The sequence below is a fragment of the Cyprinus carpio genome, chromosome B14 (genome assembly GCF_018340385.1).
Source record: "Cyprinus carpio isolate SPL01 chromosome B14, ASM1834038v1, whole genome shotgun sequence".
NCBI classification, from domain to species: Eukaryota; Metazoa; Chordata; class Actinopteri; order Cypriniformes; family Cyprinidae; genus Cyprinus; species Cyprinus carpio.
In genome coordinates, this window is record NC_056610.1 from 21,089,566 (window position 1) to 21,103,206 (window position 13,641).

Sequence of the window (13,641 nt, forward strand, 5' to 3'; positions counted from 1 at the left end):
GTATATATCTATGTACTGTGTATATTTATTATGTATATATATAAATACACATGCATACATATTTTTACATGTATATATTTATATACATATAATTTATATTATGTATAAATATATTTCATATACAGACACGTACGTTTGTATATGAAATATATTTATACATAATATAAATTATATGTACTTAATAAATATGCACAGTACACACACATATATTATGTAAACAAAAACTTTTATTTTGAATGCGATTAATCGCGATTAATCGTTTGACAGCACTAGTAAATATACATGACTGTAATGGCAGGAGAAAGCAGTGTAGATGTTGTGAGAAAAACGAATAAAACGTTACAGTTTTACTTTACACCTCTTAACGAGCTGATGATCTGAATCAGGTGCGTTAAATAAGGAAGACATACAAAATGTGCAGACCACTGATTCCCCAGGACTGGCTCAGAGAACCAGTGCTTCAGAGTTTGGCTCCAACTTGCTTGACAACTAAAGATGTTGATTAATTGCTTCAAGTGTGTTTCATTGGGGTTGGAGCTAAACTCTGCAGGACAGTAGCCCTCCAGGAGCAGGACTGGACACACCTGGTTTAGAGGAAGGAATATTTGTGTTGCAGGGAACGTCAGAGAGCATGACTCATACCCACATCCTCCGCCTTGTCTAGTTTTATTTTTGATTTTGCCCCTATGTCTTTCATTTTCTCATATCACATTGTATTTTGTTTGCTTCTCTTTGATCAAACATTTATTTAAAGTTATTTTCCTTCTCCATTAATAATACATTGCTGTATTTGGCAGACCCTTGAAGGTATACATATAACAATGTACATACGAAGAATGAAATTTAAATCACTAGAGGAACACTAGGTAGTGTGTGGGCTTGCCACAAAAGAAATATAACTTTGTGAAGTTTCACTCTATATAAATAGCATTGGACAGATGACTTGAGCAGCTGAAGCATGCAATCTAAAAACAGATTTGAGATTTTATTGGCTTGAGAAGAAACATACTCTCTTATGAGTCTTAACACAGTTCACTCTGTCAAACCTGACATAGACGATGAGATTAGATGAGATCAAGTTTTAGTCAGGTGTTTTGGCATAAGTTCAATGTTTTATGATGGTTTTTTTTGTTGTTGTTGTTTTTTTTAAATCATTAAGAAATGTGACACTGTATACGTTTGCATAGTGCACAATGTTTATAAATGAAGTCTGTTCAGGGCAAGGGGGCTTGCCCACAGTTGGCACAGATGCCAGCTAACCATTTGCGGTTCTAGTATAAATACACACGATCTATACTGAGGATATGAGTCTAGACTCTAGAGGATGGGTGTAACAACTTCTGAGATGATTCATGGTAGCTTACTTCATTATTATGGACAAACAAAATATGTATATATTTTTATTTACATTATTTACTTTTCATTGGTCAATAAAATATATATTTGTATTTACTTTTGCATGTCTCCCATCAATCCCCAAATCATTTCTCTCATCAACCACCAAATCATCCCACCCATTTCTATAACATTTTCCCATGCATGTAATAGTGTTGAGTTTTTGTGAGGCTTGTCTTTAAATCGTTTTATCTCTCTGTTCTTTCTAGATCAGGACACATCCAGAGAATACTCTTACCCTGATGTGGGCCGCCGCACACCACAGAGCAGGAGACAAACCCCTGATGTCAAAGAGGCAGGGAATATGCATAACTCTGTAATATGTTCCTGCAAAATTTTAGCAGTATCATTAATATTTTATCTGAGCTTTGATCAAACTGCAAATAAACCCACCTCATGACAGCATAAGTTTGATTTCTCTGATTCGTTCACTTGACAGAAACTGCCAGCCAGAGCAATATATGACTTCAAAGCACAGACAGCAAAGTAAAAACAACTTGCAAACCACGTCACAGTGTTACTGTTTTTACTGCATTTGATGTGCTACAATCAGTACATTTTCATGTATTATTTATGTCTTTCCTTTGCATAATTCCTTTGCATGTGGAATATTGTTAACTTGATTTTTATTTCCTTCCAGAGAGCTGACTTTTAAGAAAGGAGAGACGGTATACATCACTCGGCAGATAGATAATAACTGGTATGAAGGAGAACACTGCGGACACGTAGGCATCTTCCCCATCTCATATGTGGAGGTGTGTACTTTAATGATGATATATAGAACATCATTATGATTATTAACTATCTGAAGTAGCCTCTTTTAACTTCTGTCTCTTCACAGAAAATCCCTCCTTCAGAGAGACATCAGCCAGCGAGACCTCCACCTCCAGCCCAAAGCAAAGAAATTGGGGAAGCAATTGCCCGCTACAACTTTAATGCTGATACTAATGTGGAACTTTCATTAAGAAAAGTAAACATTTTCTCAGTACTGACGTCATAAATATCTTTTAGTTTCAGCAAGTGCTCATTAATCCACTTCTTAATGTCTTTTGCTAAATAATTCTCACTTTTTACTGAATGCTAATGTTCTAATGAACTATCCTCACCCAAATATAATTTTTTTTATTATCAAAAAAATTATATTAGGGAAAGCAAAAATATAACTAAAAAAACACGTTAATTATAATTTTCTTATTTTGCTCTCAAACATTGCCATCGATCCATTGGTTATGATTTTGTCATTTTGCACTGAAATCTTGCCTTCGATCCATCAAATATATGTATCTTGTGTTGGTGTCTTCCAGGGCGAGCGTGTTGTTCTGTTGCGGCAGGTGGATAAGAACTGGTTTGAGGGCAAAATCCCAGGTACAAACAAACAAGGGATTTTTCCTGTGTCGTATGTGGACATGGTTAAGAAGACTTCAGTACAAAGTACCGGTCAACCTCCTGGGCCCAGTATACCCACCAGCTACTCCAGTGACAGACTCAACAGTAGGGTACGTTTTCATCTGCAATTCCACTTAAAATTGTACCTAAACTGTCTAAAACACATATCATGTTACAGTCTCATGAGGTTTAAATTATGGTTACTACAGATATCTGAATTTCAGGTAACTTGCATCCACAAAATGATCCAGTTAAGTGACTATATAATCTTATCTGGATAAATACTGACTTACACTTTAAATACATGATCCGTGCCGACAAACGGTGGCGTCAGAGGCAGTAAAGCCTCTCATTCATCTCATGTTACTCATATTGCCATAGGTCATGTACAGTACTATCAGTGCCAACAAGGTGGCAAGTATAAAATTAATCCTTTCTCAGATGGCAGCTGTCCCGGTGCCAGAATAGATCACCTCTGTCATCTTTAGATTACCTTTGGCTTGTTGTGTAAGATAAGCCTGAATTCAGATTAAATGCCCCTGAGTTGTAATTTCATCTAAAGAACAAAGAAGTAAAGGCTTATTACTCCTATCACACCACACAAACCCAACAAAAATAAAACAAAATAATCACACGAACCACAAGTACCCACAATATCCAATAAAAACAAATAAAAAACCTGACATTACCATCAGTGATTTACATGTGCTGCTCGGCTCCTGCTGTTACTGAAAGAAAAGTTTCTGTGAAGGGGAACTAATATGACTTGACTGGACTAGTATCTTTTCTTATTATAGCAAACATTGTAGCAAACACATTTTAACGTTGTACTACAGTACATACACTGTATTCACACACTTAAGCTACTCTTAAAAAGATAGATATTTTGCATTAGATAACAAAATATCAAACCAATGTCATTAATTTAAAAAACAGTACAAGTGTACTTTTAAACAAGTTTTTTGAGCTTTTAAATGATAAATCAACAGATCTGGAGCTAGTGAGATTTTTTAGGTTGGTAATGTTTTTGAAAGAAGTCTCTTATGATCACTAAGGTGCTCAAGAAACTTTTCTTTTTATCTTCAATGTTGAAAACAGTTGTGCTTCTTAACATTTTTTTGCGGAATCCATGATGCATTTTTTTTCTAATATGAATCTTTTGAAACAATATGAAAGTCATTTGATTAAATATGCACTGACCACAAACTTGAACTGTAGTGTAGTATTAAAATTACAATGTATTTAACACCTACAAGACAAAACATATATTAAGATATATAAACTTTCTTTTGGAGACAATCTAAATTCACAATACACATGCAGTGGTCCAGAAAGTGTCCTGCAAGATTAGGACCTACAAGATACAACATTTCTTTTCATTTCAGCTTTCATAAGAAAAGAAAGTTCTTGAAAAGCACCCTGGGTATATGTGGAAGGCTTGTATTGTGAGGACAGGATACTCCTATTGCTGGTTTATAGGTGACCTTGTTGTTGTTTCCACCTCACAAATTAATACAGACAGCAAGTGTGCTCTAAAAATGATTTATTATGGCATATTCTTCCTTGTAGCTCATGCCTTTTGTCTTAGGCCTGTTTCCCACATACAGAGTTTTTACAATATTTGAGTGTGAGCCTGGAACAAGCTTTCACATTGGCAGCATTTCTGTAGCAGAGCTATGACTCTATACAGAAAATTAAGCAATTTCTAGGATGCTATATAGAGAATTTCCCTTGATGATGGCCATAAATTATGTGAAATCCAATTTACTTGATGGGTGGGATTCTATTTACATCCAAATAGTAATTAATCTACACATAGCAGAATCCAAACCCCACACTGTAGCTATAAACTGCTTAAATCATCTGGAATTAGTCAGATTTACTGAATATTAAAGTGCTGTTTTTGTACCATGGTTTTCTAGGTGGCATTTTTTCTCTTTCATCTGTCCTGACCTGACCTGTCACTTTTATTATCTTTTCTATCAGTTCTCTTATTTTCCAGCGTGCATCATCACTATCACTTCCCCCATCCCACAGATATCCCCACATCTTCAGTCTTTCTCTTGCCATCATCTGCACGTACCCTCTACAACTCTCCATCCCCATCTGTCCGTCCACTCTCCTCATCCTCTCCCAGTCCACAGAGAGCCGCACATCTTCAGGCTATCACCAGCGATTGGTTGGCCCTCACTCTGGGTCTGTCTCCTTCAGGAACCCCTGCCCCCACACCTCCTCCATTCCCTTCCAATTTCCAGCCATACTATGAAGTATTGGATTCTGCCATCTCCCCTTCTCCTGCCTCCTCCATGCTGGGCCGCTCTCCAGCCTTCACTCCCCGCACCTCCACTCCTGCGCTCAAAGAGGGTCACTTCATTCCCATCACCTCCCCAAAGTCCTATATGTCCCCCGATCCCAGCCCATCACCTCAACCTTACCTCACCTCCGCCTCCTTCACTCCTTCACCCACCTCACCCATATTTGACTCCAGCCCCAGGTCTAGCAGTGCTATAGAGATCCTCTCCAGCCAAAAAGCAGATTTAGCTGAGAAAGAACTGCAGTTGTTCTCAGATCGCAAAGACCTCCATAAACCAGGCGAGACAGACCCCACTAAACTGCCCAGCCCCATTGACTTGATTGCTTTAGAGGCACACAAATCCCCATTGGACATTCTTCCACCCAAAGACCCCGATGATGATCTGTGTGAGGAGTTAGTGTCAATTATTAAGTCCAGCCAATCAAATGGCATCTTCAAAGAAGAGGAGGGATTTTATCGCCAGGAACCAAATATAACAGAAAAGCTTCCCAGACTGTATATAGAGGAGGAGACAAATGAAGACAACAGCTTCTTAAATGAACCCCTGCCATCAAATACATTTACTCCAGTCCAACCTGTCCATAGTGAGGTGTCAGATATTGAGGTAGTGCTTGCTGTATGGTTACACCGCCCAAAATAGATTTCCTTATAGGAGAAGTGTGTAACGTTTAGATGACTAAATTTCAAGTTTTTGGATCATATTTTTTTTTTCTTTTTCTCATCTTTCACTAATTTTTCACATTCACTGATGCATCAAAATTACTTATTCATCAAAAAACAAACAAAACCAAAAAAAAAACAAATTTTAGACAAAAAGCAAAATAAAAAGAAAAGCAAAATTGAAAGTAAAGTTTTTGAAAAAATTTTTTAAAATTTATTTAACCATCAACATTCAAAAATCTGAGTAGTTTATAAACATTTAAATTGCATATTAACCAATAATATAATAACGTTTCTACTCCAATTTGTTGTTGAAATATAAACATTTAAATGGTGGCTGTGATAAAAAACTTGATTTATTCAAACATACATTAAATAATAAAAACAACAGGTTAAGAAAAAATGTATTTAATATATAATACGGTGTATATATTTAGCAAAATGCTCCTCTCTGGAGTTATTTTTCTGGCTGACTAACAAGCTATGGACATTGAATGGCTTTCCTGAGGTACAGTAAATACAGTATAATGTAACATTGTTTGCAAGCAAATAATGTTTACTTAATTCCATTCAAACCAAAGACAAAAAGAAAATAGCATAGACTAAAAAGATCTTGGCTCATCAAGTTCTGTTTATACATCTAAAAAAAAAAAAAACAACATACAAAAAAAAACTTTGCTCAATCAGTTGCCAAGAAAATAAAGATAGATTAATATTATAAATCCAACAATATCATCTACCTCAGCTGAAAATAAATTTTCATTTTGACTGAAACAAATGAAGGGTGATGCTGCATTATGACTGTGAATATTTTCAGTTTCCAAAATTTCCAATGCATCACTAATTTTTGCAATTCTGTTTGGTGAAATTAACAGCACAAAAAATTACACACTTCACCTTTAAATCCTGAAGCATCTGTAGAGGGTGATGAACGTATGTCTGTGGCATGTATAACTGTTTTCATCTCCACACCAGCAGGGTGAAGTTTCCCAGAATGCCTCTCCACGTCTCTCTCCCCTGTCCTCACAGATGTCATTACCGTTCACACCGCCCTCATCAGCTAAATACTCCCCCCCTTCCCCGCGCTCCACCCCTCCACTGCCCGGGGTTTCACAGTCGCCCCCTCCCTCTGCAAAACCATTCTCTCGACAGGACCTCCGCTCCCCAAAGGTCAAGGTAAAGACAAGGTGCTTGTTAGTGACTGTACTAGCGCTCATCCTCCTCCACCCTTCCCCCTAGTCTTACCACTCCATAATACAGACACTAACATTCCCTATTAAAGTGATCTATATAACTTAAAGTACATCATTTCTGCAGTATGCATTTCCATGAGAGATTTATTGCACCACAGTGTGCGCGCTTCATAAATGAAACACAGAACCATGTAGTTCATATGTCTGACATACACTACAGTAAATTATTACAGTTATACTGGGAGCTAGAGTCATTAACCCAACCTCCACAAACCAACATTTTTAAATCCGCTACCCACAATCCTAGGATCCTTTAAATAAGCTAACAAACAAACAAATATCATATCAATTCTGTCCACTGGCATGGGAACAAACAAACAAAGAGCACTCATAACGGATGCTTGGGTAACGGAATAAATAATGAGACATTTAGACCAAAAAGAATTCTGTCCATGAGTAAATTGCACGAAGAATATTCACTCACTCATGTTAACCCATTTTTGTATAAATATATTATGCTACCATTCAAAAATCAGGTTTGGTAAGATTTGTATGTTCACCAATGCTATATTTATTTTCTCAGAAAGAGTAAGAACAGTAATATTGTTAAATATTATTTATATATTTTAAAATGTTATTCATTCCTGTGATTGCAAAGCTGAATTTTCAGCATCTTTACTACAGTCTTCAGTGTCACATGATCCTTCAAAAATCATTCTGATTTGCTGCTCAAGAAACAATGTCAAAAACAGTTTTTACATATTGATACATTTCTCTCAAGATTATTTGGTGAATAGAAAGTTTAAAAAAACAAAAATAACAGCATAAATCTAAACCTTAACTTTCAATCAATATAAATCAAACTTGCTGAATAAAAGCATAAAAAAATAATTAACAAACACATACTGACCCCGAACTTTAGATCAGTAATGTATATTTTTGTAAATTGTGTTTATATATGACTGCACATAACATTCATGCCATCTTCTCTCGGCTCTGGTTCTTTCAGCCTGTGTTAAGGCCTGATGTTGTGGTTGTTGGTAAGCCCCCTCGTAGCCCTGTGATGTCTAGGAGGTCCTGCGGATCGCCTGTTAGAGGTCAAAACTTTTCACCATCTCATAGGGTAGGGAGTATGTGCACCTTGTGTGGAAACAGCACAGCTGACTCAAGGGAAATTCAGTTTTCTCTCTTTTCAAAGTATCCCTGCACAACCCATAATGTCATTCACTGAATTTGACCTGGGCATTAATTCACTGTTTTGAGTGCAGTTCTTTCCATTTTTGCTGCTACAGCTGGATATAATGATATTAGGAATGATAGAATATATACTGGCATATATTTGTGTCAGCGAATGGCCACATGATGCTTCCGTACGCAGTATCATTCCATCAGTACAGTGTGGATGAATGCTGAGTCAGTGACTAAGGGATACTCTTAACACCATGGCCTTGTCTGTCTGTGTGCATAAGTGCATTTTGTGCTCGAGAAAATAACATTTAATTCCTAACATTGTTGTAGAGTGATAACATTTTGTTCGGTCTGCATGCTGCAAGTGTCTCTGGAAATGGTTTTCCTGCATGTTCATGACTTCTGGGATCAGAAATAGTGGATTTCTGCAGTCTTTTTGTTTTTTGGTTCAAAGCTGCTGAGAAGATTGGCTTGTTCATGCAGTATTGGTTTAAGCCATGTATAGAGAGTGTTTGGAGTGTCTGGATTACTCGTGGGACTGTCCCAATGATCTTTCCTGTGTACACAGCTTAAACAAGGTGTACTCCCCAGGGCCAGGCAAGCGGCCTATTCCCCACATTTCCTTCCAAACAAGGGGAGTACAGTCCTCGTTTTCAGGATTCAAGGCATTTCCCGACTGTTTCTAAGTCCACCAATCAGACATATTTTAGAAAATATGTTGTTTGATGGCTTAGAAACCCGTAACTTGAGCTCCGGTGGTCTTGGATCTCACACGTATTTGAAAAAAAGTGCAATTCCTTTTTTCTTTTTTTCTTCTTTTTTTTAATTTGTATTTAAACCGAGTTTAAGCATTTAAATGATTCAGATACACAGCTGATCCAGGTCTGGCCTCAGGCTTTGCATCAACGGTTCTCCACGAGCACAGTGGAACTCTCAGTATCAGATGGACATACAGCAGAAAGAGAGATGGAAACATTTAAATAGCCTTTCCTGTTTTCTCTCTTTCCATTTTCTCTCTTTCCAGCCACAAAGACAAGCAAATTATCATGATCAACTTCAATATTCAAAGTAACCTTCAGTATCACAAATCTCATTCATTTAAAACAAATGCATGCATTTAAAGTAGATTGTTGTTTTATGCTAACATTATTCCATTGTGGGATTTGGTAAATAAAACAAACACAAAACAAAAAAAACATACAAATGTGGGAAACACACTTAAATAGCCTTCCCTCTCGCAGATTTCAAGCCCTCTATAACTACATGCCACGAAATGAAGATGAGCTGGAACTGAAGGAGGGAGATGTAGTTGACGTCATGGAGAAGTGTGATGATGGATGGTTTGTGGGTAAGACTGTAAACTCCATTTTCATTAGTTTGCTGGTTACTGAGTGTTTTAGTGAGGTTCATTTATTAGCCACTAGCTGGTGCTATTGTCCAACCAAAAAAATACTGTCAACACTGTCATGGTCCAAACAGAAAAATATATATCAATACACACACTCACCTTTACATTTTTTATCATATAGATAGATACATACAGTATTTATGCTGGCCTCATTCTATATTTAATATTTTAGGAACGTAAAGTCCAGGACAAACAATATATCTAAAACCTTACCAACGAACAAACCAAATCTTCTATAAACTTACCTTTCAAACACATGAATCTACTATGTAAATATACACAACCACAACACACATCTCTGATGGTCCTACATCTACTGAGGAGAGATGGACAATGTCACCTACAGCTACCAATTCTGGAATTAGCATGACATGTTCCAGTCATCAACCTGTGGAAAGTGATGAAACTGATGAAAAGCCAATGGCCTTCGATGGGTTATTGCACCATTTGTCATTTGGTTCAAATATGTTGATAATTACACTCTGAAAGCATTACATTAATTAGGAATTTCAGTAAAAGCTTTAAAACATTTGGTTGCCTACATTTTTCCTCATAGTTGAAAATAATCAGCTCGCTTGCCTTCTCGTTAAGCTGATGAATTTTAACATAATGAGTAATCAAGTGCCCTATTTATTTGTAATTTATTAAGAGGCACTTTTTCTCTCATTGGAAGGATGAAGTACAGTAGGTGAGGAATGATCTACTGACGGTGCCCCTTGTACACTGGACCTGATGTCTGATCTGATCTAGATTGTATAGACTAAACAGTATTGCAGTGTCATGTTTGTGTCAGGCAGTGGATATTACAGATGACCATTCCTGCCAACATGTATCTTTTCCGTATGTTATTAACTTTCTGATTCAGAAGAATGACCTCCGGTTTTCTAGGGCTCTACGTTCTTCCTCCAGACATTCCTTTGTGCATTTGAAGGATTTTACAGATAAGAGAAACATATTTTTGATATTTTTCCATCTAAAGAGAGAAAGTTTTTTGAGAATGCAAAAAGCATTTTGGCAAAATGGGCATGTTAACCATAGTAAAATGACTCATTAATGTCTCTACTGCCTATAATATTTCTGTGTTGGGTGACCTTGCACATCACTTTTGGTTTACACACTATTTATGGCCAATAAGAGGAGCACATGATGTCATAATTACTAAATTGCAATTGGCAGCCATGTATTTTGTATATGCTGCCTTCCAATTGGTTCAATTTGAGTGAGGAAATGTACGTAAAAATCTATTTTTGTTTATTTGATCATTCAAGCAAACGTTTTTCATTATGATATACTTAATATATTGTTAATTGTTCACTTTCTATGTCTGATCTGTTCAGCACAGTGATTACACTCTCATATTCAAATGTTCAATTTAAAATATGCAGCGTTTCATTCTTCCAGTGAGATTGTATGACTAACAGTTTTATTCCAGTCAGTAAAGCACGAAATGTAAATGTGTCAGTCAATAGAAACATGAAACAATAATATGTCATTTAGGCAATATTATACCTCATGGAATTATGCAGTCTCTGTGTCTGTCAATGTGCTTAATGTACCAGTAACATCCTGCGCATGCTGTTTCATAAAGAATTGCTCATCAGTGCAAACGTATTATTGTAACAGTATGAGAATACATGTGGATCTGTGAACCATCAAGGCTACCAGAGATCTGTGGCAGACTGTCTTCCGTTCTTAAGCACTAGCTGATCAGAAGTGAAGTAAACTGTGCTGTTCCTGGTGCATAACTTTACCACATGTAATTTATGTAACGACATGGATATTTGTAATATTTAATAATGCACGATTCAGGAACAAATGTTTATAAAGTACAGAACACTGTGATATGTTCAGTAAATTAAACCTATCTGCCACGTTGACTGAACATTACGTTTGGTGCCAGAGTGTGTAATGGACTCTGATTGGATAAAAACTGACAATTGCTCTAATAACATTGGTTAAAAACAGAAGAAAATATAACATCACTTAATTATATAAAGGAATGACATGCAGAGTCCTCAACCGCAACCACTGATTAATAAACAAAAAGTGTCTGATTAGATTTTCCAAAAAAAGTAAAAGCAATCATTGATTTTGAAGCCTTTGTCTTTTTTTCTCTCTCTCTATGGAATAGTGAATAAATAAATTCTATCAGTTTTCATCAGATTATGTTTTCAGTGGGTCTCCGTAAGCGCATAGGACAATCGTGCCATCCTGGACGTCAGCCTTCTGCTAGCAATCTAGTCCCTGCAGACCGTCCAGTCTATAAACAGCTACATCGTGTCCTGGAGTTGTCCCTCCTGCTACCAATCAAACACACTAAACAAAAGAAAAAACCAAAGCCATCCAAAATTCTTGCCTCGCATAAAAAACAAAACCCATCCAACATCACAACAAGAGGCAGGGGATTCTGTCTAGACTGTGATTTTCCCGCATTTGTTTTTAATGGAGCAAATTCTCACACGCTCTTTAAAGCACTTGATAAAAATATCTGGGAACAGAGCACAAACCCCAGTCAACATCCAATGCCAATCTGCTCAGTTAAAGGCACAGTTTCACCCAAAATCATCATGTACTCAACTCTCATGTTGTTCCAACGCCCTTGAATTTTGGAACAAGATGAGGGTGAACAAAGGACAGAATTTTCATTTTTGGACAACACGTCCCTTCCTTTACTAGAGGGGGCACATGATGTGACAGCCTGGGTTAGAGAAGGATTTCCTGGTGTTAGGGTTTCCTCGGTTTGATGCAGCTCAGGCAGTGACAAACAGCTCGTCCCTGGCACACCAAACAAGGAGCTGTTCAAGCCTACAATACAAGTGCTCTTAAGCTAGAATTTGGCCTTCATATAAAGAGCACAGTGCTCCAGTGCCATGCAGTGCAGTACAGTATGCTCCTCTCTGTGTAGGTAATGAAACTACTTTGGAAACAAGTATCACATGCATGAATGACTGTATTTCATACATATAGCTAATAAACAGGATGATAGACAGAAGCATCACTACACCCTACTCACTCGGTACAAATGACAACTGTGAAACTGTTAGCATTTGATGATTTATATCCATATATCCAAAACTGTATCAAAAAGAGAGTTTTAAAATGTCCCAGGTGTACAGAGGAAAAGCTAGAAATGCTCCTGATGGCAGCACTGAAATAAAGAATGGCATCCAAAGTATTGACTAGTGTACTCTGTTACATCAAGTTGTAAATTAAGTTGTAAGTATATTTCACAAGTATATTCTTCTGCTTCATATGAACAAGAAAACCTGAACACTATCTCAAATTGCAAAAATATATCAGCCTTTTTAACTAAAAAAATTAAAAAATCACTGTTACTTTCCGTTTGTATGTAATTAGTGAAATTTACTAGCAGTTTCTGATTGAATTTCTGATAAGTATATATACTGTATATATATATATATATATATATATATATATATATATATATATATATATATATAGTGGTATATTTGGTTACAACGAAAAAGAATTATCACTCTCATCACAAATATATAACAAAATGTATCTACTGTATATTAAACTACCTGCAATAAGCACGTTTAAGCAAAACAAAAAAAGCAAAATTTAACGGGACGTTCAGAACGCGCTCTCGATGTGTTTTTACAGTATGAAGTTGAAGATTAGCTTGATTGCTCTGCGCTCCTGCGCGCGATTCTAAAAATATAAAAACAATAAAAAGGAGCGCAGTGGAATGGACACAGTGCAGGATCTCGAGATGTTTACATCTGAGACGACATCTTAAAAATGTGGCGTGCATTCGCTAGACGCCGAAATCGTACGGGCTTGTGTAGTAGAAAAACGATTGAAAAGAAGCACAGTGGAACGCGAGAAGGCGTTTTGTGTGAACCATCTCTAACAGACGTTTGTTTTGTCAGATGCCATTAGATAGTTATTGTGATGCACTGCACCTGTGCTAGTCTGTTAGGACACCTGTGTGAACTTTGTACATGCGCTAAAAATATCACTTGAGGTCACTGCAACAGTTGCAAATATATGGCTCATAAAAGTTACGTTAGTTCGGAGAAAAGGTTAGTTTGATGTTTTAAACCAACTAATGGAATGATATTCATACATTT

General features: G+C 36.7%; 1 protein-coding gene across 1 annotated transcript in view; it reads left to right on the top strand.

Annotated features, from left to right (window-relative positions):
• The window catches only part of sorbs2b (sorbin and SH3 domain containing 2b), a gene marked incomplete at its 3' end in the record, with an annotated part of 48,883 nt that extends 39,268 nt beyond the window's left edge, over positions 1-9,615 (top strand). The window contains exons 18-27 of the mRNA XM_042738811.1: positions 1,605-1,690; positions 1,835-1,881; positions 2,036-2,150; positions 2,237-2,365; positions 2,700-2,891; positions 4,848-5,699; positions 6,731-6,931; positions 7,958-8,071; positions 8,705-8,950; positions 9,334-9,615. Of these exons, the coding sequence (XP_042594745.1) occupies positions 1,605-1,690; positions 1,835-1,881; positions 2,036-2,150; positions 2,237-2,365; positions 2,700-2,891; positions 4,848-5,699; positions 6,731-6,931; positions 7,958-8,071; positions 8,705-8,950; positions 9,334-9,615 (2,264 nt within the window). The remainder of the gene's footprint in view (positions 1-1,604; positions 1,691-1,834; positions 1,882-2,035; positions 2,151-2,236; positions 2,366-2,699; positions 2,892-4,847; positions 5,700-6,730; positions 6,932-7,957; positions 8,072-8,704; positions 8,951-9,333) is intronic.
• Between the last annotated feature and the right edge of the window lie 4,026 nt (positions 9,616-13,641).